At 38.4% G+C, this 25319-nt stretch overlaps 1 protein-coding gene and 1 long non-coding RNA gene across 3 annotated transcripts in view; one reads left to right on the top strand and one right to left on the bottom strand.

The window, feature by feature from the left end:
* The window catches only part of RFC1 (replication factor C subunit 1), an 88179-nt gene extending 78935 nt beyond the window's left edge, over window positions 1-9244 (bottom strand). For both annotated transcript variants that reach the window (XR_005793513.1, XM_040485555.1), the window contains exon 1: window positions 9121-9244. Coding sequence is in view for 1 of the 2 variants with exons in the window: in XM_040485555.1 (XP_040341489.1) it covers window positions 9121-9123 (3 nt within the window). In the remaining variant the exon portion in view is untranslated. The remainder of the gene's footprint in view (window positions 1-9120) is intronic.
* Window positions 9245-11859, top strand: LOC121036862 (uncharacterized). Its single transcript, XR_005793515.1, has 2 exons — window positions 9245-9364; window positions 11262-11859. It is a non-coding gene; the product is annotated as an uncharacterized LOC121036862 (long non-coding RNA).
* Window positions 11860-25319: the final 13460 nt, after the last annotated feature.

Below are 25319 nucleotides of genomic sequence, written 5' to 3'. Positions count from 1 at the left end.
TCAGGTGTACCTGATCCAAAAGTACTAACCAACACCAGCAAAATTAACAGAAAATGGAAATTAATTAATTTAGATTTTTAAAAAATAAGTTCTCCTTCAAACATGCATAATTGGAATAACTGAAACATTTAAAACTCTTTATGCCTGATCTAATGATTTATTTCAACATTTTGACATTTTCACCACGGTTAATGTAGTCTGATTATGGTTTTTATTCATCCAGAAGTCAACTTTTTACAGCTGACTTCAGATCTAAAAAATCAAATTTACACTATTTCAATGAAGACTGAAATTAAGTTCAAATCGAAAACAGACCTACCAACCTAAATGTCCACTGACAGATGAACAAAGACCACATGGGGTTTACATACACACACACACACACACATATATATGTGTATATTATATATATATAATATTATAATAAATATTATATTATATATGTAATATAATACACATATATATATTATTCAGCCATAAAAATAATGAGATCTTGCCATTTATGACAACATGGATGGGCCTAGGGGGTATTATGCTAAGTGAAATTAAGTCAGACAGAAAGACAAATACCACATGATTTCACTTATATGTGAAATCTAAAAAACAAACAAAAAGCACAAAAAGACCATAAATACTGAGAACTGGTGGTTGCCAAAGGGAAGGGGGTTGAAGAGATAGGCAAAATGTACAAAGGGAAGTGGGAGATATAGGCTTCTAGTTATGGAATGAATAAGTCGCAGGGACAAAAAAGTACAGCATATAGAATACAGTCAATGGTATTGCAATAGCATTTTATGGTGACACATGACAACTAAGCGTGTGGTGAGCACAGCATATAGAGTTGTCAATTCACTATTTTCTACACCTGAAATGAACGTGTGTCAACTATACTTCAATTTAAAAAACAAATAATTGGGGGGCATCTGGGTGACTCTTGATTTCAGTTCAGGTCATGATCTTACGGTTTGTGGGATCAAGCCCCACACTGGGCTCTGCACTGACAGTGCAGAGGCTGCTCAGGATTCTCTCTCTGCCTCTCCCTTGCTCTCTCTCTCTCTCTCTCAAAATAAATAAATAAATAAATAAATAAATAAATAAATAAATAAATAAATAAATAAGTTTTTTTAATAAATAATTGTGGGGCACCTGGATGGCTCAGTAGGTTGAGCAACCAACTCTTGATTTCAGCTTCAGCTCAGGTCATAATCCTGGGATCATGGGATAAAGCTCCATGTTGGGCTTTGTGCTGATCATAGAGCCTGCTCGACATTCTTTCTCTCCCCCCCCACTCATGCTCTCTCTCTCTCTCTCAAAGCTAAAAATAAAAGCATTTAAAAAATAAATAGGGGCACCTGGGTAGCTCAGTCAGTTAAGCATCCAACTCTTGATTTAGCTCAGGTCATGATCTCACAGGCTTGTGGGATCAAGCCCCATGTTGGGCTCTGCACTGACAGCATAGAGCCTGCTTGGAATTCTCTCTCTCCCTCTCTGTCTCTGCCCCTCTCGCACTCCTGCTCTCTCTCTGTCAAAAATAACTAACTACACATTAAATAAATAAATAAAATAAATAAATAAATAAATAAATATTTAAGAAAATAAAAAATAATTAAAAAAAATAGACCTACCACATAATAAATACTGTATTTCTCTAGGCTATATTACTTATTGTCATTAAATGTTCAATAGATTAGAGGGGCGCCTGGCTGGCTCAGTCGGAAGAGTGTGCAACTTTTTTTTTTATGTTTATTTTTCGGAGAGAAAGAGAGAGAGAGAGAACAAGCAGGGGAGAGGCAGAGAGAGAGGGAAACGCAGAATCTGAAAAAGGCTCCAGGCTCAGTGCTGTCAGCACAGAGCCCAACAAAGGGCTAGAACTCACGAGATCGTGACCTGAGCCGAAGTCAGACACTTAACCAATCAAGCCACCCAGGCGCCCCAGCATGTGACTCTTGATCTCAGGGTTGTAGACTCAAGCCCCATGTTGCGTGTAAAGATTACTTAAATAAACTTTAACAAAAATTTTGATAGATTAAAGTAGAAAGGGCTAGAAAAGATGTTTTCGTACCAGTAAATTTTCTATTCTAGTTAATTTCTCTTTTATTGGAAATAAAGTTTATTTGTACTTCATCAAATACTTATTAAAAATGTACCATGTGCCAGGCACTGTACAGCAGTTCCCTATCCTTGTGGCTCCTGTCCCTGCAAAACTTATACGCTAGTATAAGATGCTGTCAGTAACAGGTTGCCTATCTATTAATATCCAAAACGTGTGCCAAGTAAACAGAGGCATGGTCTTTTCACTAAACACACCAGGGTTCTGTTTTGTTTTTTACACTTTCGTGGATCTGACAAAAGCTATGAATATTTTCCACAGAAATATGCAAAAACACACTATAATAAAAATTTATCCCCGGTTCCTGGCACAGAGCTCCTAAAAACCTTGGAATTCCCTAAGTGACAGAAGTGTCTTCTGTTATTTACAATCAGTTCTTTGGATCACACCTAAGTTTATACTAATGAGGCAACGTAGGATGGAAACTGGTCACTAGAAAGGCCAAGAATGGGAACTCTCAGCCCCACTCCTAGTTCTACAGGGAGAAGAGGTGGACTGAAGATTAGATTATAAAGACTCTTGAATAAGCAAGGTTCGATGTTTGAAGAACTTCTGGGTTGGTCAACATATCAAGTTGCTAGGAGGGTGGCATACCCAAAGACAGCATGGAAGCTCTGACCCCCCAACCCCCCCCATATCTTACCCTACAAACCTTCTCCTTCCCTTTAGCTGTTCCTGAGTTGTAGCCACATAATAAACCAGTAAATATAAGTAAAATGTTTCCCTGAGTTCTGTGAGCCACCATAGCAAATTATCAAACCTGAGGAGGAGGTCCTGAAAAAGCCAGTCAGTCAGAAGTATAGGTGGACTAGGGCTTGTAACTGGCTTCTGAAGTGGGAGCCACTTTGTGGGACTGAACCCCTTAACTTATGCAGTCTGCACTAAATCTGAATAGTGTCGGAAGTAAACTGAACTGTAGGACACCCAGTTAGTATCAAGAGAACTAGAGAACTGACTGATGGCAAAAAACACCCCACACACATACAAAACTTTGCATGTAATCTAAAATTCAGGGGTTTTCCCTGAAACCTACTAATGGTTCTCCATGAATCCAAAATCAAAAACTTCTGATCCACATACACTCAAGCTAACTCACATCCATCTCAACCTCAGTACCAAGTATATACACACTGATACCTCCTAAAGCTCTCAATCTCTCCACCCCACACCTCCCCTAAGTTCCATATCACGTAGCCAACAGTCTGCCAATACATCTCTGTCCAAATGCCCCAAAGATACCTCCAATCCATAATGTCCAAAACTAAGCTCGTATTTCTGTGGGACTTGCTTCTCTCCCTTTATTCCCCACCTCAATGCATAGCACCACCATTCACCCAAAACAGAAACCTGGGTACTGTTTTTCCTCCTCACTCTGACTCTCCACCTTTTCATCCTATCTCTCAAATATTATTGTCCCCTTCCCTCTTTTTCTTTTGCCAATGCCCAGAGTCAAGGCATCATTTATTTACTTCTTTAATAAACCCTTAAATAGGACTTGCTCTGTGCCAAGAAATAATTTAAGCACTTTAAAAATATTTACTCATTTAATCCTCATAACAACCCTATGACTTTTTTAACTTCAACTCCAGAATTAAAAAAATTGAGAATGCCAACAAGATATTCTCTAGTAAAAGTTTTGAAATTTAAGATGCTCTTAAACGTAAGCAAAAAAAGACTTCTTGCATTTTCTACCTTAAGGTGTAACTAACAATTCTACAACACTATTAGAGAGAAGCATCACCTAGTAGGCAGCCCAAATGCAATTTTAACATACATAAGCCAAGACAAAATACCCAACTTTGCCAAGTACTCAAAAAAAAAAAAAAAAATCTTGCATTTTTAGAGTCCTTTACCTGTACCAAGAAGTTTCCAACTTGGTTCATTATATAAATCCACTAGTAGAGTTAGAGATGAAAAAAATTTTTGCAATAAATACTCCTAAACCCATACAGAAGTAAGCTTTCACTGACCTCTAGCTTTAGAAGGTCAAAGTACAAAAGCCACTATATATTTACTTGGAAGTATAATCAAAACCTTCAAGTTACTTTTTTCCACTGCTGATGAGCTCAACCAACAAACAAGTTATATTTGCCTATCAAAAATGCAAAAAGAAAACAAATTATGTCACTCTGTTCACTTATCTTTGAAAGGTACAGGATTTTATGCAAAGTAAGTATGGCAGTGCTCTGTAGAGTAGTTGCCACAATGTATCTTGGCTTCACTTCTCTACTTTGAAAGTAACAAAGAAATATAAATATTTCTGATTAATATTTTTAAGTCAACCACCAAATCCACAAGAAGAAACTGATTATCAACAAACTTCACAAAACCTGTCCAAATATAAGAATCTTTTATCCTGAAAAACACTAATATACAAATTATATATCTGACTAATATACACAATGATTTAACTGGTAGCACAGCAGAGACAAGCTGTGGAATAAAGTATTTAAAACTATATTGAGGTCTTACACTTTGAAAGCAAAAAGTTGTTGGGGCGCCTGGGTGGCGCAGTCGGTTGAGCGTCCAACTTCAGCCAGGTCGCGATCTCGCGGTCCGTGAGTTCGAGCCCCGCGTCAGGCTCTGGGCTGATGGCTCAGAGCTTGGAGCCTGTTTCCGATTCTGTGTCTCCCTCTCTCTCTGCCCCTCCCCCGTTCATACTCTGTCTCTCTCTGTCCCAAAAATAAATAAACATTGAAAAAAAAAATTAAAAAAAAAAAAAAGTTGTTAGAATGCTTTCCCTGAGATCAGGAAAAAGATGCAACCACTCCCATCACTTCTATTCAACACTTGTGAAGGTTCCAGCAAAAGCATTTAGGCAATAAAAAGAGAGAGACAGAGAGATAAAAGATACCTAGATTGGACAGGATGAAGTAAAACTATCTCTATTTACAGATGAAATGATCTTATATAGAAAAAAATCCTAAGGAATCCACGAAAAAAACTATTAAAACTACTACATGAGTTCAGCAAGGTTGCAGAATACAGATCAATTACAAAAGTTTCTACACTTTTGCAATGAACAATCCAAAATTGAAATTAAGAAAACAATTCCATTTACAATATCATCAAAAAGAACAAAATACTTAGAAGTAAACCTAAAAAAAGTGTAAAACCTATACTCTGAAAACTATAAAACACTGTTTAAAGAAATTAAAGACGTAAACAAATGAAAAGATAGTCCATGTTCATGGATCAGAAGACATTCTATTGTCAAGAGGGCAATACTCCCCCAAATGATCCACAGATTCAACATAATCACTATCAAATCCCAGCTGGCTTCTTTGCTGATTCTAAAATTCATGTGGAAAGTCAAGGGACCTAGAACACACAAAACAATCTTGAAAAATAACAAAGTTGAAGAACTTATACTTCCTGATTTCAAAACTTACCACAAGGCAGGGGGCGGGGGGGGGGGGAAGGGCAGGCAGGGACTTACCACAAAACTACAGTAAAAAAGACAGTGTGTTACTGGCACTAAGATAGGTAGATAGGTAGATAGGTAGATAGGTAGGTAGATAGGTAGATAGGTAGGTAGGTAGATAGGTAGGTAGGTAGATAGATAGAGGAAAAGTAGAGAGAATTAAAAAAAAAAAATCCTCACACTTATGGTCACTTGATTCTTAACTAGAGAGCCAAGATAATTCAATGGGAAAAGAAATGTCTGCAAATGGTGCAGGAACAACTATCCACATGCAAAAGAATAAACATGAACCCCTACTTCACACCCTATACAAAATATTAACTCAGGACGCCTGGGTGGCTCAGTTAGTTGAGCATCTGACTCTTGATTTCAACTCAGGTCATAATCTCGGGGTCACAGGATGGAGCCCCACATCCAGCTCCGTGCTGAGCATGGAACCTGCTTAAGATTCTCTCTTTCTCTCCCTCTATACCCCTCTCTCCCTCCTGCTCACTCTCTCTCCAAAATAAAAAATAAAATTTAAAAATTAACTCAAAATGGATCAAGGTTAAAGGTGAGAGGTAAAACTTTTAGAAGACAGGCATAAATCTTCATGACCTTGGATTAGGCAATGGTTTCTTAGATATAACACCAAAAGCTCTGAGGAAGTGATGACTGAGGCTTGAGTAGAAAAAGGCAGACATGTGAGGAAGGATGTGAACAAGGAGATGAAATAGCAAGAACAAGAGCAGAGACAGAACCAGCCTAATACACTCAAAAGACAGAGAGCTAAGAGAGGTAGGTAGGGGCCTTATAGGTCACCTACTACTACATATGGCAAAAACTACACTATAATAGGGTGACAGCACTAGTCCAGGGGGAGCATTCATATAGTAAAACTCAATGCAAAAGGTATCCCCTAAAATGGGGCATGAAGCAACTCAGATGTATTTAGACATGACAGCTCTTCAAACAGGCTATACTCTAGGTCTCATGTGTGTTTGATTCAACCTTATGCATGTGTTCAATAAATTATACCAGCCAACAAATTACATATGCTGATTTCTTAAAAATGGCATCTCAGGTTTCATTCACATTTTGAGCATGTTATTAAATTCTAATAGCAACCAAATTGTTGACATGACTTCTTTTCCATTCTTTTTATCTTTAATTTTGTTTCAATTCCTTTAATAGACATTATGTTCACATGGTTAAAAATTCAAGAGTAAAAAAGTCTGCTTCTGATCCTGCCTCTCAGACACATATTTCCCATCTTCAGAGGTAGAAAATGTTATCAGTTCCTTGTGTATCCTTTCATACTTCAAATAAAAGTGTGTATATTCTTTTCTCTCTTTCTCTGCGTAAAGTGAAACTTTACATACTGTCCTACACCCTTGTTTTTTAACTAAATTATCTTGACAACTGTTTTATATCAGGGCATAAAGTTTTCTCTTTTTTAATGCTCACGGAGTACTGGATTTTGTAGATATAGTATTTTACCCCTTTATTGATAACTTCAGTTAGAAAATATTTAAGAAAAAAAAAATGTAGCCCCCAGGGTAAGAGTTGTAAACGTCTATGGAAGGGCTTCAGAAGATATGCAAATTCTCTTAAATGTTGTATACATGCCCATATGTATTTCTGTGGGCAGAAAATTTGCATACCACTCACCACATTATCAAAGGGAACTGTGACCCAAAGTTAAAAACTACTGTATTACAATATAACTTGTGCCTAGGTGTTCAATAAATCTACACTGAACAGAATTTTAGTCTGGGGTTTTGCTAACTGTTGTACTAGAGACAGAAAGACTAAATTAAATACCAATGCAATCCAAAATTCTTATCTATGTTATAGAACCTTTCCCTTCAGCAAAGAGCAAAACTGATCCATCTGACCCCTACTTCTTCTCTTAGAAGAGCTTTGTTTTTCATCTGCATGCGAACAAAAGTACTAAGATAGAAAAGAACCAAAACTTAAAGTCCTTGAATGATCAAAAGTTGACTATATAAACCATTGTTCACTGTAACTGACAACATCAGAGGCATCTTTGATACCCTTAAACTATGCAATGTTCCAGAGTCCTTCCTAATAAAATTAGATCATTGGTAGTCACATAGTAGTATACCTCCACATGCTAGGTGCCACAAAAAAAGCTTTACACATATTACCCTGTTTAATCCTCAAGCTAATCACTTAAGACAGCTATATTTTGCCCCTTTTTACAGTTAAGAAAAACACAAGCTTAAAAAAGTTAAAGTTAAGCTATTTACTTAAACCAAATAAAATCCACCACCACAAAACTACCAAATAGCAGAGCAAGACTAAATTATCACCTTACTCTTAACCTTCAAGACTCCAAATGTCATCAACTTTCCACAATACTATAGTGCCTTAAGTCCAATATTAATTATAATCATTTTAGGGAGGCAGTATAATGTAGTGGTCAGAAAAACCGAGGTTCCTACTCTAGTTCAACCACTTATTAGTTGTATGACAAACTGTTTAAATTCTAAAAGCCTCCTTCACCATCCGTAAAACTAGATTGCTGAGAGGTTTAAGTGAGAAAGGTATATAAAACAAACAGCTCACACACTGATATTTGGTGCAAGGTGGCTATTATTTTATCCCTTTTTTATGAGAAAAAAACACTAAGGGCTGCAAGGTTTCCCAATGTGGCATAAAAATTTTCCCTCCAGGATGCTGGTGTTGTGATAAGGTAAAAAATAGTTGAAAAAATTACGTCTGATTATGAAGTAGATTCTGGCTTAATAGATCATCATAAATTGTCCTTTAAATATTTCAAACACATATCTGTATCTATTTCCATACCAGCATGAACGTCTGTTTTAATACCTGCATAATCATTTCACGCTCAATTGATATGCTTTATGCACAATTATACAGAGGTGTGTTTTTATAAGATTATTTTTAACATCAGATGATAAGCGATGACAGCTGTCAGATATATTGTATCTGTCTTTACCTCCAGTGTTGTTAGGGTTTGGGTTCCCCGCCGCCCCCCCCCCCCCCCCCCCGGTAAACCGTGTTATCCCTTTGGCTTCTACCAATTCATTTAAACAAAATAAAGCATCCTCCCTAAGCCTTCGGTCTCAAACGGCTCTGTGATGAGCGTTTCGTGGCGCTATTAATGACGAAAGTTCAAGGCCTAACACAACTTACAAAAAAGGAAAGTTTGTTACATTTTTCTCCGCCTTGAACGAGGGCTTGAAATCAATGCTTTAAGCAGGACGCAAAGAGAGGTTTCGGGCAACGCCAAACAGGAAAACAACTTTATCGCCAAGCCCCCCAAATCACCTTCTTTACTCTCTTCCTTCCTCCCTTCCCCCAAGAGTAAAAAAAAAAGTGAAACTGCGGCGCAGCACCAAAGGCATGAGCGCAGCCTGCTGCCGAGAGCAGAAACCCCGCGGTCCCAGGAAAGCTGTGCGACCAGTGCCAGATTTTTGGCCCCTTCCGTGCCTTCGCTCCCCTTCGGAGCCCCGCACCGCCGTCCTCCCCCACCCTGCATTCCAAAAGTGCCCGGTCCACACCCAGCCTGCAAACTCTCCCAAGCCCCCGAGCCGCACAGCCTCCCCCAGGGACTCACCATCGCAGCCCACGGACTACGGCGCGGGCGGGCAGGCCGGTGGGCTGGGGAATCCGTTACCGGGACTCGGAATCCATTCGCGCCAACAACTTCTCCCGCGAAGTGGAAGGTGGTGGGGGCCGCGGCGCCCGGTGATGACGTCAGAAGGCGCGCAGCTTCACTTTGGCCCAGGCGGGAGGCGGGAGGTGCGACGTCGGCCCAGGTGACGCCCCGCAGGCCGGCGGGCCGCTGCCATCGCGAGGAGGTACGGGACCGGGGTCCGCGCGCAGGTTTGCGCCTTGGGCTTTTGGTGGGAGCCCTCAAATGGAGCTTCCGAGGTTGATGTACTAAGGCGGGCAAACCGGGATTCTCCCAATTACACGTCTCTAGGGTGCACTGCCTTACACCAGCTTTCAGGTGTTTCAATTACCACCAGCGATGAAGATAAACGTTTCAGATGTCGTTTTGCACATTACATTTTAATATCTATTCTGAAACAAGAATTTCACCGGAGAGTAGTTATCTCGATTTTTTTTTTTTTTTTAATGTTTGACCCACCGAATTGGAGTTTCTGCCTGCTAAGTGGAAACCCACAGTTTGAAAACCGGGCTAAAAGACCATTTTAAATGTTTATTTTTGATAGAGAAAGCACGAACAGGGGACAGGCAGAATGAGACAGAATCCCAAGCAGGCTCCACCCTGTCAGTGCAGAGCCCAACACTGACTCAAACTCACTAACCGTTAGATAATGACCTGAGCAGAAATCAAGAGTCTGACGCTTAACCCACTGATCCACCCAGGCCCCCTAAAGGACAGTTTCATATTGTGTAATTCCAGAACAGAAAAGACTTTGGTAAAATCATCTAGTCATCAACACCCACTCCACTTTATAAGTGAAAAATATAAGGCCCGAACAAGCTAAAGGGTCCACAGAAGGCTCTAGGGCGTCTAAATTCCCAAACCTGCACTAAGTTCATCAGAGCAGTTGTGTGTGTGAGACCAAGGCATAAACAAGGTGCATCACAGAAAAACAATGATCCCAAAAGCTTTGGGGTAATCAAGTTTCATATTAATAGATAAGCAACTGAATTGTGGAGTAGAATGCGACATTTGCATACAATTTTAAGAGAAAACACCGGACTCTAAGGAGTTTAGTGGAGAGAGCAGTATCTCCAGGTTTGGCCCTAGACTTTCAGATCTTTACCCACCCATCCTCCCCTTCAGGTCTGCATTTTATCACACCAATATCTCTACAACGAAAGATAGCAAAGCCTTCTGGAATACAACAGAGGTTAAAGGTGGGGAGCCTGTATTTATCAAATGCCAATGTAATATGTGCCAGGCATGCAGCTATGGACTATCCTAGTTCAGCTCATCTAATAGCCGCTGTGACACTAACTACTATTATTCTCCCCAATTTACAAAGGAGTAAACTATTACTCCTGAACAGAGAGAGCCCTGTTGCGTCAGACCATCTGCAGCCAGTATGGTAGGGTTCCCAGCCCCACCACATGCTATGGGCAAGATACTATGCCTCAGTTTCTTCATGCATAAAATAAGGATGATAGTAGTACTTCATAGGGTTATTATAGAACATTACTCTTGGCTTAAGATAATAATATTTTTGTCAGCTGTTACCATTATTGTTACACAAGGCTAGGTATTATCAAGGGAGATAGATATAAAAATGAACTTATGCACTCCATAATTTTTTTAATGTTTATTTTTGAAAGAGAGAGAGAGAAAGAACAAGTGGGGGAGGGGCAGAGAGAGAGGACAGAGCATCCAAAGCAGGCTCCTCACTGACAGCAGAGGGCACAATGCTGGGCTCAAACTCACGAACCATGAGATCGTGATGTGAGCCGAAGTTGGACACTTAGCCGACTGAGCCATGCAGGCGCCCCTTGCACTCCATAATTTTGCTTAGGGAAATACTTGATAGGGGAGGAGGGGTGTCATTAGAAACTGAAAAATCAATGAAAACTATGAACCTACTCTCCATAAAAATGTACACAGCAGGGAGATCACAAATTTTGCTTATAGTCTCAGAGGATGTAAACCAATTCACAATGTCCATTGTGTTGCAAATAAGTAAATAAGATATATATTCAAAGTTTGACATATCTTTTATATAACTTCTAATTTTTGTATTTCTTTTTTAGCATTTGAAGCCTTCCCTGAATTTAGCTGAGACTTAAGTCAGAAGCCTGTAACTTCCAGAAAGATACTGAATTTGTTGAATTGTTTTCTTTAGGAACATTTACTTGGAAATATTCTATCTCAGAAATGTACCAGATTAAAAATGACTGTATATGCTTTGATACTGCTCCCCTCACCTGAGCTAACCTGTGTCTGATTTGACAGTTCCAGACATAAGCTTTAAGAGGACTAGCAGCTCCTACCTTGCTCTACTGGACCCTTGAGCTCCCATGTAAAGCAAGAGAAGGGGCCAGCTGAACCCAGGATTACAGCCATCTCCACTTGGTACCAGGCTTGTAAGTGAAGCCATCTCGGACCCACCATAACAGCTGCTGGTGAAATTCTAAATGACCCCAACCAACACTATTAGAGCAGAAAAATCACCTAGTCAAAACTTGCCTAAATTCCCTGACAGTAGTGTGAGTGTAATAAAATAATTGTTCTTTTAAGGTGGTAACTTTTGGGGTAGTTTGTTGTGAAATGATAAGTAATCGGAACAGAAATATTGTAAAGAACCCAAAACGGAACCATGAGTAAACATGAACAGAATATTCATGCTTATTTTCTCTGCTGGGGTGTTTTTTACCCATGCATCATTCAACAGATAATTATTGACCATCTACTGTGTGTCAGCACTTTTTTATGTGCTTGCTGGGAACCCACAGTAAATAAGACAGACAGCCCCAGCTTTCTTGAAGTTTATATCTTTGAGGAAAAGAGAAAAATAAATAAGTAGACAAAAATAAAGTCTGTATTTTCAGAGAAGGGTAAGTGCTATACAGAAAATGAAGCAGGCTTATGAGATAGAGGGTACCTGGGGAGGAGGGTGTGGAAGTATTGTAAATAAGTGATCTAAGAAGGAGATATTGAGCTGGGATGTGGATGTTGAGAAGGGGCGAGCATAAAGGCCCTAATATGATTGTAAGTTAAACACATCCAGAGAATAACCAGAAAGCCAGTTTTATGACTGGTGCAGAATTCAGTGGAAGTGATAAGACATTAATTTGGGCAGAGGTGAAAGGAGAGATCCTGTAGAACCTTAGGCTCCAGCAAAAACTTTTAATTTTATTCTAAGTGTAATGGGAAGGCTTTATAAGATTTTAAGCCATGAGATTACTATGATCCCATCATTCTTACACTTGGTATTTTATGACAAAAAAGAAAAAGGTTACTATGTGTTTTATGGCAAAATATGATACCCATTTGTTTTCCGTGGAAGAGAAATCTAAAGAGTGCTAAAAAGATTACCAAATATAGGGGTGCCTGGGTGGCTCAGTCGGTTGAGCATCTGACTTCGGCTCAAGTCATGATCTCACGGCTTGTGAGTTTGAGCCCCATGTCGGACTCTGTACTGACAGCCCAGAGTCTGGAGACTCTTCAGATTCTGTGTCTTTCTCGCTCTCTCTGCCCCTCCCCCACTCACATTCTGTCTCTCTCTGTCTCTCAAAAATAAATAAACATTAAAAAAAAAGTACTTCCATCAAAGGTTTTTCCTCATGCTATCTTTAGTTATTCAGATCTTTGTGTAACTATTTCTCAAACCAGCTGATGAATAAATAAGACTAATAATTCATTCCAGAATGGCATTGGTAACAGATAATACAGCAATTGGATAAGCAGTGCAGTTTCCAGAATTAAGGGAATCTATTCAAAGCCTAAAATATTTTTAAAGACTTTTAAATAATCATTTGAGACCTAACACAGAGAAGACATATCTTTAAGGGATATATTATATATTGGATCTGATTACCCAATGCTCACTGGCCTTGTTCATCCTTAAAAGAAAGGGTTTCAGGGAAAGTTTGCCAACAAAGCCAATTTTGTGTGAAAGTCAAGGATCTCCTTCCCTCCCCAACTTAGGGATATATCTCTAATGGAAGAATTATTTCCATTCATTGAAGAACCCTTTACCACAGAAGTTAGAATATTGACATTAACATCTTTATTGGTACGTTTCTAAACTTGTGAATAGTTGGATTATGCATATAATAATTGGCTGTCTTTCCATAACATATACAGAGAGTTAAATCATTGTCCTCCTAAAATGACTAAAAGCTTGGCATTAGCTAAAAAGTACATAATTTGAATTTTGGTCATCCTTTATAATCTAACTACTACCATGTGTAAGTAGAAAACAACTGTTCAATGTAAAATTTCAGTGTTAATACAACTGCCTTAGTTAACTTATCTGTATTATGGAAATAACTCTTTACTTGAAGTCTCTTTAAAATCCTTTTCAGTCCGGGGCGCCTGGGTGACTCAGTTGGTTAAGCATCCGACTTAGCTCAGGTCACGATCTTGCGGTCCGGGAGTTTGAGCCCCGCGTCGGGCTCTGTGCTGACTGCTCAGAGCCTGGAGCCTGTTTCAGATTCTGTGTCTCCCTCTCTCTCTCTGACCCTCCCCCGTTCATGCTCTGTCTCTCCCTATCTCAAAAATAAATAAAAGTTAAAAGAAATTTAAAAAAAATGAAAATCCTTTTCAGTCCTCTTTAAAATCCTGTCCCAGTAACAATAATTACATTGTCTTTCACATAGACTTTTATAAGTCAACAGAAACCAATCGAATTTTCGCTGTGCAACAACAAATGTGACTTTCTGCCCTCTGGATAAATATTAGCATGTCCTGCTTTGTCAGGGTTTATTGGAACATATTCCTTATAGAAAACAGTCCATTAGAATGTATCTTATCCTTTTCTGCATTTATGGTGACTGCAAATCCAGACCAGTGATGCTGACCTTGTAATCTATTTATGAGCATAATCATTAAGTCATAATCTGTCACCATGATAGCACATATATTCTAATTTATGAAATTAAGCTCTATGTCATTTATCTTAATTCTTGGATGATAATCAATTAACCTTCTTATATGATTATACTTTTGTAATCTAAATTTATATAAACTTGCCTGATAATTTTTATAAACTGTAAATAATAAAAAGTTTCTCCCAAGTATATCAGTGTCTTCACTTAAGTTAGGAGAAGAAACATTTATATTTAAAATAGTAAACTTAACAAAAAGCATATAACTTTACTGTTGACATACACATTTGATTATATATCAATATAATCAAATATATTATTTGATTAAATAATACTGCTATAATATACCCATACAATCAAATACACATACTCTATCTCAAGTTGTAGATTAATTTTCTAAAATATTCATTGGTAATTTTAAGAGTGTTTATAGACAGAGCAACAAGAATGCCAACAGCATTTTGTAGTGATAATAGATTTTTTTAAATGTTTATTTATTTTTGAAAGACAATGAGCAGAGAAGAGTCAGAGAGAGGAAGATAGAGGATCCAAAGCAGGCTCTGCACTCACAGCAGAGAGTGTGATGTGGGGCTTGAACTCACAAGTCGTGAGATCATGACCTAAGCTGATGTCAGACACTTAACCAACTGAGCCACCCAGGTGCCCCTTTAGTGATAATAGATTTTTTTATTTTTTTTCAATGCTTATTATTTTTGAGAGAGACAGAGCATGAACAGGGGAGGGGCAGAGAGAGAGACACACACACACACAGAAACAAGCATGCTCCAGGCTCTGAGCTGCCAGCACAGAGCCTGACAGAGGGCTCAAATCCACAAACTGAGCTCATCACCTGAACTGAAGTCAGACACTTAACCAACTGAGCCACCCAGGTGCCCCCGTGATAACAGATTTTATGATTAGGATAATCTTTCATTCTCTAAAACCTACAAATCAAAGTAATTCCAGGATTTTTGTTTTTGTTGTTTCATAGAAATAATGTGAAGTATAGCAAATAAAGGAAACTACCATCAGTTATTTGAAAATTAAGGATGACCATATATCTGGATATTATACACCTTTAAGACTCTTGAGAATCTGAGTTTTCATAATATATACCCAGAAGCCTCATTCATATTCCAACAATGTTTGTAATAAAGAATATTTTGAATTTCCTTGGAAACCTCATAGATCATCTTTCTTGACATACAATTTAATTTTGTTAATGTTTATTTTTTGAGAAAGAGACAGAGCATGAACGGGGGAGGGGCAGAGAGAGAGGGAGACACAGAATCTGAAGCAGGCTTCAGGCTCTGAGCTGTCAGCACAGAGCCCGACATGGGGCTCGAACTCATGAACTGTGAGATCATGACCAGAGCCAAAGTTGAAGGCTTAACCAACTGAACCACACAGGTGCCCCTCTTGACATGCAATTTAAGTAGTATTGAATATAATCACTGTTTATACAGAGTAGTGTATATGAGAAGGAAAAAAAAGTCTCGTAAATGAACACAAGTCCGAATAGAAAAGACACATGAGAAAGGAATTCCAATAGATTCATATCTTCCATAAAATATACAGCAAAAATCTTACTCAAATAAAGTCCAATCCATTGCCACAAAACAGACATAAGCAATACTTTTTAACATACCCATTTAAACTGCTAGTTGCTATAGAAAGAGCTACTCTTTGCTTTGAGACAAATAAGGTCAAGTGGTTCGGGCTCTCCATTTAAAACGATTACACCTGGGGCGCCTGGGTGGCGCAGTCGGTTAAGCGTCCAACTTCAGCCAGGTCACGATCTCGCGGTCCGTGAGTTCGAGCCCCGCGTCGGGCTCTGGGCTGATGGCTCAGAGCCTGGAGCCTGCTTCTGGTTCTGTGTCTCCCTCTCTCTCTGCCCCTCCCCCGTTCATGCTCTGTCTCTCTCTGTCCCAAAAATAAATCAACGTTGAAAAAAAAATAAATAAATAAATAAAACGATTACACCTGGAGGGGCACCGGGTGGCTCAGTCAGCTAAGCGTCCAACTTCAACTCTGGCTCAGGTAATGATCTCACGGTTTGATTCGTGGGTTTGAGCCCCACCTCAGGCTTTGTGCTGACAGCTCAGAGCCTGGAGCCTGCTTTGGATTCTGTGTCTCCCTCTCTCTCTGCACCTCCCCTGCTAATGCTCTGTCTCAATCTCTCTCTCTCTCTCTCTCTCTCTCAAAAATAAACATTAAAAAAATTTTTAATATTATACCTGGTTTGGTGTCTTTATATAAATATTATCATTAGCTCTGGGATGTGGTAAGCATTGCAACTGGTAAAGTAAATACAGTAGGTCACTAATAACTCAGATTCCCTAGACATTTTTTAGAAAATGTTTAGTTTCAGTGGGATTTGCAAAACTTAACATTACTGTATGTTGAAACTCACTACTCTCAGTACTATAAAAAAGAAAAAAGAGATTCACTACTGTAGTTGACTTTCACTGCTTTCCCTTCTTCTACCATGTGTGCATAATCTAAATCTGATCATGAGAGCACATCAGACAAACCAAAATTGAGAAACTGACCAGGATTCATCAACAGTGTCAAGGTCATGAAAGACAAGGGAAGATTGAGGAACTGTCACAGATTGGAGAGAACTAAAACTGCATAGTAACTAAGTGCAATGTGTGATCCTGGACAGAAAAAGGAAACATTAGACATTAGAAGGGAAATGGGTAAAATTTGAATAAGGTCCATACTTTAGTAAATAGTAGCATAGCATAGTATCCTGGTTTTGATCATTGTAAATGATTATGTAAGTTAACATGAAGCAAAACTGAGTGAAGGATATGTGTGAGCTCTACTGTTTTTGTGATGATGGATGCTTGTGGTTGAACAAATGGGATTGGAGGTAGGGAACAAGAATTTGTTTGGGGGCATGTTATGTCTGAGATGTTTACTAGACTTGGGATGAAAGAAATAGTTATGAGCAATGAAATCAGAAAAATTTTTATGTCTAAATAATATATAACATGGCTGTGAAGCTTAATGAAAAACTTTTTAAGCTTAATGAAATTTTAAGAAGGATTCTTTGCTTGAAAAAAATTGAAGATAGGGGCACCTGGGTGGCTCAGTCAGTTGAGCATCCGACTCTTGATTTCCCAGGGTCATGGAACCAAGCCCTTCCTTGGGCTCCATGCTGAGCGTGGAGCCTACTTAAGACTCTCTCTCTCTCTCTCTCTCTCTCTCTCTCTCTCTCTCTCCCCCTCCCTCTTTCTTTCTCTCTTTCTCTCTATCTCTCCTCTCCCCATCACATCACCCACACACACACATTCAAGCCATCTGTAAATTCTATTGGCTCTACCTTCAAAATATAACCAGAACCCAACAAATCTCATTACATCTACCACTACCATGCAGGTCTAAGCTACCATCTTATCTCCCCTGGTTATCATCTCTTGACTGATCACCCTGATTCTACTTTTGTTCCACCTACAGTACAGTCTGAACACAGGATCCAGAGAGATTCTTTTCAGGTGTATGTTAGATCATGTCACTCTGAGCTGAAAGCTTTCCAGTGCTCCTCTTCTCAGTAAGAATATAAAACAAATTCCTCTCTATTCCCCTGCACCATGTGGTGCCGTTACCTCTGTACTTACCGCCTCCTATTTGCAATCATTCCACTTCAGCCACAGCTCTTCATTATTTCTTGAAGTTCCAGACAATTCTGTTTCAAGGACTTGTCACTCACTACTCATGATGTACCCGGAATGCTCTTCCCCCAATAGCTGTATGGATCACCCTCTCACCACCACAGTCTACTCACAGTCAAAGGTGACTAAGCACCAGCACCATGAGTAAGAGATCAGCAGAAAAAAAAAAAAAATTTAAATTTCAGGTAATTAGCAATTCAAAATATAGAACAGCTGTGTATGGAGTATCTACCAACATAATCGCAAAGAGTAACATTGTGTGTGTTGCACTTCAGTGTAGGAAACAGAAATCATTCCAGATATTTCTTCCAGAAAAGGGTTTTGTTGTTGTTGTTGTTGTTGTTGTTGTTGTTGTTTTAGCAGGGAATTAATTTGGTACTTTATATGTTGGAGGGGCAGGGCCGAAGAAATGAAGCGAGACACCATCACTAGACTTTTGGCTTTAAGGTTACATTTGGAAACTACAACTGTTGTCACTGCTGTTACTACCACTGCCACTGCCATCGCCTTCCACCCTTACGAACTTGGAGCCAGTCCAGGGAGCATGGGGCTGGCGGCTACAAACACTCTGATGCTGGGAGGTGGTGCATCGGCTTCTACCACCTCTGTCTCCCTTCAACATTTTCTTAATTTTTTAACGTTTATTCATTTTTGAGAGACAAAGCATGAGCGGGGGAGGGGCAGAGAGAGAGGGAGACACAGAATCCGAAGCAGGCTCCAGGCTCTGAGCTGTCAGCACAGAGCCCGATGTGGGGCTTGAACCCATGAACCATGAAATCATGACCTGAGCCAAAGTCACATGCTCAACCAACTGAGCCCCCAGGTGCCCCTCCCTTCAACATTTTGTATGAAAATGATCCCCAACCTAGAATTCTAAACCCAGCCAAGCAACGAAGCAAATGTGTGGTGGGAAATGTGCTTCACTAAAAGAGAGAGAACAGAATTATGGTATACTACAATACCCAGCACTGGATAATATTTATGTAAAAAATAATGTAAACCCTAACTATCAATTTAACCAAAAAGGTAAATTTTTTTACCAACAGGAAATGATAATATAAGAAAGCTAAATCTTCATCTACCATAATAGCAAACCAATAGATAGTCTAAAATTAATGAATTGAAAGATAGCAATACCTGAATATTATGCAAAGTATAAATGTGGAGATGTACAAATTCTAGAAGAACAACTAAAAAGTGGAAAGAGAGGAAGGGGGATGGAGGGAAGTAATACCTTAATAAATAGGAAAATTAATTTTTAAAAGACCACACATGGAAAACAAAACTATAAAAGTCCTAAAGAGAAAATAAAGAGGGGCACCTGGGTCGCTCAGTTGGTTAAGCATCTGACTTCGGGTCATGATCTCACAGACCACACATGGAAAACAAAACTATAAAAGTCCTAAAAAGAAAATATAAGAGGGGCACCTGGGTGGCTCAGTTGGTTAAGCATCTGACTCAGGTCATGACCTCACAGTTCATGAGTTCAAGACCCACATCGGGCTTTGTGCTGACAGCTCCAAGCCTGGAGTCTGGTTCAAATTCTGTGTCTGCCCCTCCCCTGCTCATGCTCTGTCTCTCTCAAAAGTAAATAAACATTTTTAAAAGTTTTTTTAAAAAGGAAAATATAAGAGAATATTTTTATATGATGGCTCTCATGCACTAATGGTAGGGGCTTAAAAGTAATCAATTGCCTTTCTGAAGGGCAGTAAGGAAATATCCATAAACATAGAAAATGGACATACTCCTTAACCCGGCAATTCCAGTTTTAGCAATTTCTTATATCTCTCACATAAGCAAAATTATTATTTCATGGTTGGTAATTGCTGAATTGTTTGTAATAGAAAAAATGGAAAAAAATAGGTTTCTGCAAGTAGATAAGTAGTCAAATAAATAAAAATATGGTGCACTAATACCATGGAATATTATGCATCTATTTAGGAAGATTGAATTTAACATTCGTACACTGACATTGAAAGATCTTCACAATATTATTAAGAGAATAAAGCATGTTGTAGAACACTGTATGGTGTGTGATTACATTTATGTTTTTTAAAAGTATGCAAAATTTGTGTGGAGTGTGTGTGTGTGTATAAGGATATACTCTAAATGTTAACTAGGGGAACCTCAACATTTTGCTCAATATTCTCTTATTTTTACTCTTTTAAAACCATCTCTTAATAATATCCAAAATATATAAAGAACTTATATAACCCATCACCAAAAAAAAACAAATAATTCAACCAAAATGGGCAGAAGACATGAACAGACATTTTCCAAAGAAGAAATAGACATGGCCAACAGACACATGGAAAGATGCTCAACATCACTCATCATCAGGGAAATGCAAATCAAAGCCACAATGAAATATCACTTCATAACTGTCAGAATGTCTGAAATCAAAAACACAAGAAACAACAAGTGTTGGTGAGGATGTGGAGAAAAAGGAAAGCTCATGCACTGTTGGTGGGAACGTACACTGGTACAGCCACTGCAGAAAACAGCATGAAGTTTCTCAAAAAGTTAAAAACAGAATTACCATGTGATCCAGAAATTCCACTACTGGTGGAAAAGTATACAAAAACACAAATACAAAATACAAAACACTAATTCGAACGGTGCCTAGGTGGCTCAGTCAGCTGAGCGTCTGACTCTTGATTTCATCTCAGGTCATGATCCCAGGGTCTAGGGGATCAAGTCTTGCATCGGGCTCCAAGATGAGCGTGGAGCCTGCTTAAGATTCTCTCTCTCTCTCCTTCCGCCCCACTCCTCCGCTCACACTATCTGTCTCTAAAATTAAAAAATAAACACTAATTTTAAAAGATATATGCACCCCTATGTTTATTGCAGCATTATTTATAATAGCCAAAATATGGGAGCATCCCAAGTGTCTATCTATAGATGAATGGATAAAGAAGATGTGGTACACACACACACACACACACACACACACTGGAATATTGCTCAGCCATAAAAAAGAATGACTTAAAAAATTAAAAATTAAAAAGAAAAAGAATGAGATACTGCACTTGCAATGACTTGAATGGATCCAGAGGGTAAACTGCTAATGAAATAACTCAGAGAAAAACAAATACCATATGATTCCTATCATATGTGCAATCAAAGAAGCAAAACAAATGAGCAAAGGAAAAAAGAGACAAATGAAAAACCAGACTCTTAACAGTAGAGAACAAACTGGTGGTTGCCAGAAGGAAGGTTGCGGGGGGGTCGGTGAAATACGTGAAGGGGATTCAGACTGCACTTATCATGATGAGCACTGAGTAAGGTATAGAATCGTTGAATCGTTCTATTGTACACCTGAAACTAATATAACCCCATACGTTAATTATGCTTGAATTTTTAAAGTAAATATTTTTTTAAAAAACCACCTCTTAATAATTTGTTTCTAGTATTTTTAAACCATGAATTCTAAACAGAAACAGAAGTCAGGTGTCTCCTCAGATCTACTAGTCAGTCTCCAGAGGTGGAGACTGAGCATGTGTATTTTTTAAAGCTCAAGAAGTGATTCTGATGCACAACAAAAATGGAGATTGTGGAAAATGGTGTGGCAATTCCTCAAAAAATTAAACATAGAATTACCATATGATCCAGCAGTTTCACTTTTGGGTATATACTCCAAAGAAGTGAAAGCAGGGGACTCCAACTCATACTTACACACTTATGTTCATAGCAGCATTATTTATGATAGACAAAAGGTAGAAATTTAAATATTCATCAGCAGATAAATTGATAAACAAAATATGGTATATACATGTTATGAAATATTATTCAGCCTTCAAAAGGAATTAAATTCTGACAGATGCCACAACATGGATGCACCTTGAAGACATTTCTGGAATTATGTACCTTACTTCCAGGCCAAAGCTTTCAGCGGATTTCCTCTCCAAATGCTGAGTGCAGGGGGTGAGACTCCTGTGAGGCCTTAGGGGTTTGCAGAACTACAGACATAAGCACCCTAAATCTCTCAATCACTGTGGAGATGAGCCACCTAAAAACTGGGAACTCCTTCATCAGACAAATGTGTGACAAATGACCTTCTATTTAGGCCTTGACTTTTTGTCTATTTGGAGTCTATTTGTACAGTATTACCCTAACTTATATACTTGCATAACAGATTTTCAATGGCTGCTTATCTCTTTCAAAATGAAATCTAAATTCCAATGACATGGGGGGCCTGGGTGGCTCAGTCAGTTAAGGTTCCGAGTCTTGATCTTAGTTCAGGTCTTGATCTCCGGGTTGTGAGTTCAAGCCTCAGGTTGGGCTCCATGCTGGGTGTGAAACCTACTTAAAAATAAACACAAAAATGCATAAATAAATCAATTCCAGTAACATGGCTAATAAAGTCCTTTATGAATGGTTTCTGCTGATCTCAGCTAATTATTTCTTGCTGTTCCCCACTATCTCTTAAAACCTGGATGTCCTGAACCACTTGCCACACTTTTTCATCTCTTGGCCTCCAATATGCTACTCCACCTACATGGGATAGCCTCCCTCCATCTTTCTCTCTTCCAGCTAACATCTCATCATTCTTCATTTTTTAGGACTTAACTCAGAGTTTTCAGGCACCTCTACTCCACCCTTTCACCTACACACATGCGTGCATGCACACACACACATCACTCTGGATTATTTATACCTCTCTCCTGTCTTCTATAAGATCTGTGAATATTGTAACATCTTCAATTTATTTGTTTTAAGTTTATTTATTTATTTTGAGAGAAAGAGAGCAGGGGAGGGGCAGGGGGGGGCGGGGGAGAGTCCCAAGCAGGCTCTGCACTGTCAGCACAGAGCTTGATGCAGGGCTCGATCTCACAAACGGTGAGACCGAAACCTGAGCTGAAATCAAGATTTGGCTGCCTAACTGACTGGGCCACCCAGGTGCCCCTATTTTTATTTTTTTAATTGAAGTAGAGCTGACATACAATGTTACTTTAGTTTCAGGTGTACAACATAGAGAATTGACAAGTTTATACATTATGCTATGCTCACCAGAAATGTAGCTACATGGGGCTGTTACACTGATTCTATTCCCTATGCTGTACTTTTATCCCTGTGACTTTTTCATACCGTAACTGAAAGCCCATATCTCCCATTCCTCTTCACTCATTTTCCTCTGACCCCAGCCCCTTTCCTCTGGCAGCCTCCAGTTTGTTCTCAGTATTTAAGGGACTATTTCTGCTTTTGGTTTGTTTATTCATTTATTTTGTGTTTTAGATTCCACTTAGAAGTGAAATAATATGGTATTCACCCTTCTCTGACTTCTTTCACTTAGCATAATACCCTCTACGTCCATCCATGTTTTCACAAATGGCAAGATCTCATCCTTTTTTATAGCTGAGTAATATGTTATTACATATATATATGCACATATTTGTGCATGTGTATGTATGTATATATATCACATCTTTGGCCATTCCCCTACTAATGGACACCTGGGATACATTCATATCTTGGCTCTTGTAAACAATGCTGCAGTAAACACAGGGGCACATGTATCTTTTTGAATTAGTGTTTTTGTTTTCTTTGGTAAATATCCAGTAGCAGAATTACTGGATCATATGGTAGTTCTACTTGTAATTTTTTGAGGAATCTTCACACTGTTTTTCACAGTGGCTTTCACCAGGGTACATTCCCACCAACACTGCATGAGGGTTCCTTTTTCTCCACTGTCTTGCCAACATCTTCGATTTTAAATACCAACCTCCAACAAAGTGATCCATAGGAGATACTCAATAAAGATTTGTGAAATGAATAAGTGAGTGATGAATTCTGGCCTCTACTATCTTAGTCTCGAAACACTTATCTGTAAAATAAAGGGCTAAACGAGATGATTTCTAAGGACACTCCCTGCTGTAGAATTCTGTCATTTGTATGAAGCATTATGAAGTAATGTTTTGAATACAGAATTCCTAGAGCACGTATGTCTGTCCCATTCACTTGGTACCTGGGAGATACTATTTTGTATTCTTACACATTTTATGGTTTTTATTGTTTCTTCTTGGCTAAACTGTAAACTCTTTTTGGAGGCAGGAACACATATATTCTCTCCCAGGACTTAATATGGGCCCTTTTATGAGTAAAATATTTTATAAATGTTTGATAATTGTTCAGGAAAAATGAACCCCCTATTCTGATTCATTAAATCATGATAAATGTTTCATAAATTCACGACTTATTTTCATAAATATTTGAGAATTCTTTAAGCTTCAGTATTAAGTCATTGTCATTATAAAGGTTTCTTCATATTTTTCCTCATTCATTCTTTCAAAAAGAATGTTTTATTGTGGTAAAATATCCATACATAAAATTTGCCATTTAGCCATTTTTAGATTTATGCTTCAGTGGCATTAAGTGCATTCACATTGTTGTGCAACCAACACCATCCGTTTCCAGAACTCTCATCTTCCCAAACTGAAACTCTGTATTCATTAACTGATAGCTCCTCATTCATCCCCCTCCCCAGCCCTGGAAACCACCATTCTATTTTCTGTGTCTATATAAATTTGAATATTCCAGGTACTTGGTGGAAGTATAATTGTTATAATACTTGTCTTTTGTGTCTGGTTTATTTAATTCTGTCTTCAAAGTTCATCCATGTTGTAGCACATGTTAGAATTTAATTCCTTTTTAAGGCTGAGTAATATGTATATATTTATTTATTTATATTTATATGTGTATATATATTTATATGTATATGTACATATATACATATATGGCACATTTTGCTTATCCATTTATATGTTGATGGTTTGGATTGTTTCTACCTTGCGGATCCTATGAATAATGGTACCATGAATATGTGTGTACAAATACCTGTTAGAGTCCCTGCTTTCAATTCTTTGGAGCAAATACCCAGAAGTGGAATTGCTGGATCACCTGGGAATTGTATGTTTAATTTTTTGAGGAATTGCTATTCTGGCTTCCTCCACAGTATCTGCACCATTTTACACTCTGACCAACAATACTCAAAGGCTCCAATTTCTCTAATATTCTCCGATGCTTGTTATTTTCTGGTGTCTTTTTTTTTTTTTCCATAATACCCATCCTAATGGGTGCGGAATTATATTCTTTTTATCTACATGTGTTCTGATTTAAGCAGCTTACTGCACTCACCCTGACAATTATCCAATTCCTTTGTTTTCTCATATGAAATCTGAAATAGTCTGGTGATAAATTGTTGGTCACTAGCAAACAAATACTCAGTATACATTTCAAAACTTAGGCTTTGTCAATAAATTCTTTTAATTAATAGACTCTTTCTTGAGAAATTATAGCTACAGAGTTCCTGTACACCCCTCCACTCCCTCTCCCAGCTCCAACTTCCCCTATTTTTAACATCTTGCATCAATGTGGTACACTTGCTACAATTGATAAGCCAATATCGATACATTATTAACTAAAGTTCATAGTGTATATTAGCATTTATTCTTTGTATTGTACATTCTATGGCTTTTGATAAATGGATCCACCATTACAGTATTCTACAGAATAATAGTTTCATTGCCCTAAAAACACCTTGTGGTTCACTTATTCATCTTCCCTCAACCCAGTCCCACTA

This window comes from Herpailurus yagouaroundi, unplaced genomic scaffold, assembly GCF_014898765.1.
Source record: "Herpailurus yagouaroundi ecotype Mexico unplaced genomic scaffold, PumYag 28, whole genome shotgun sequence".
Lineage (NCBI taxonomy): Eukaryota > Metazoa > Chordata > Mammalia > Carnivora > Felidae > Herpailurus > Herpailurus yagouaroundi.
The sequence above is the reverse complement of the archived record's forward strand: the minus strand, read 5'-3'. Positions and strand labels throughout refer to the sequence as shown.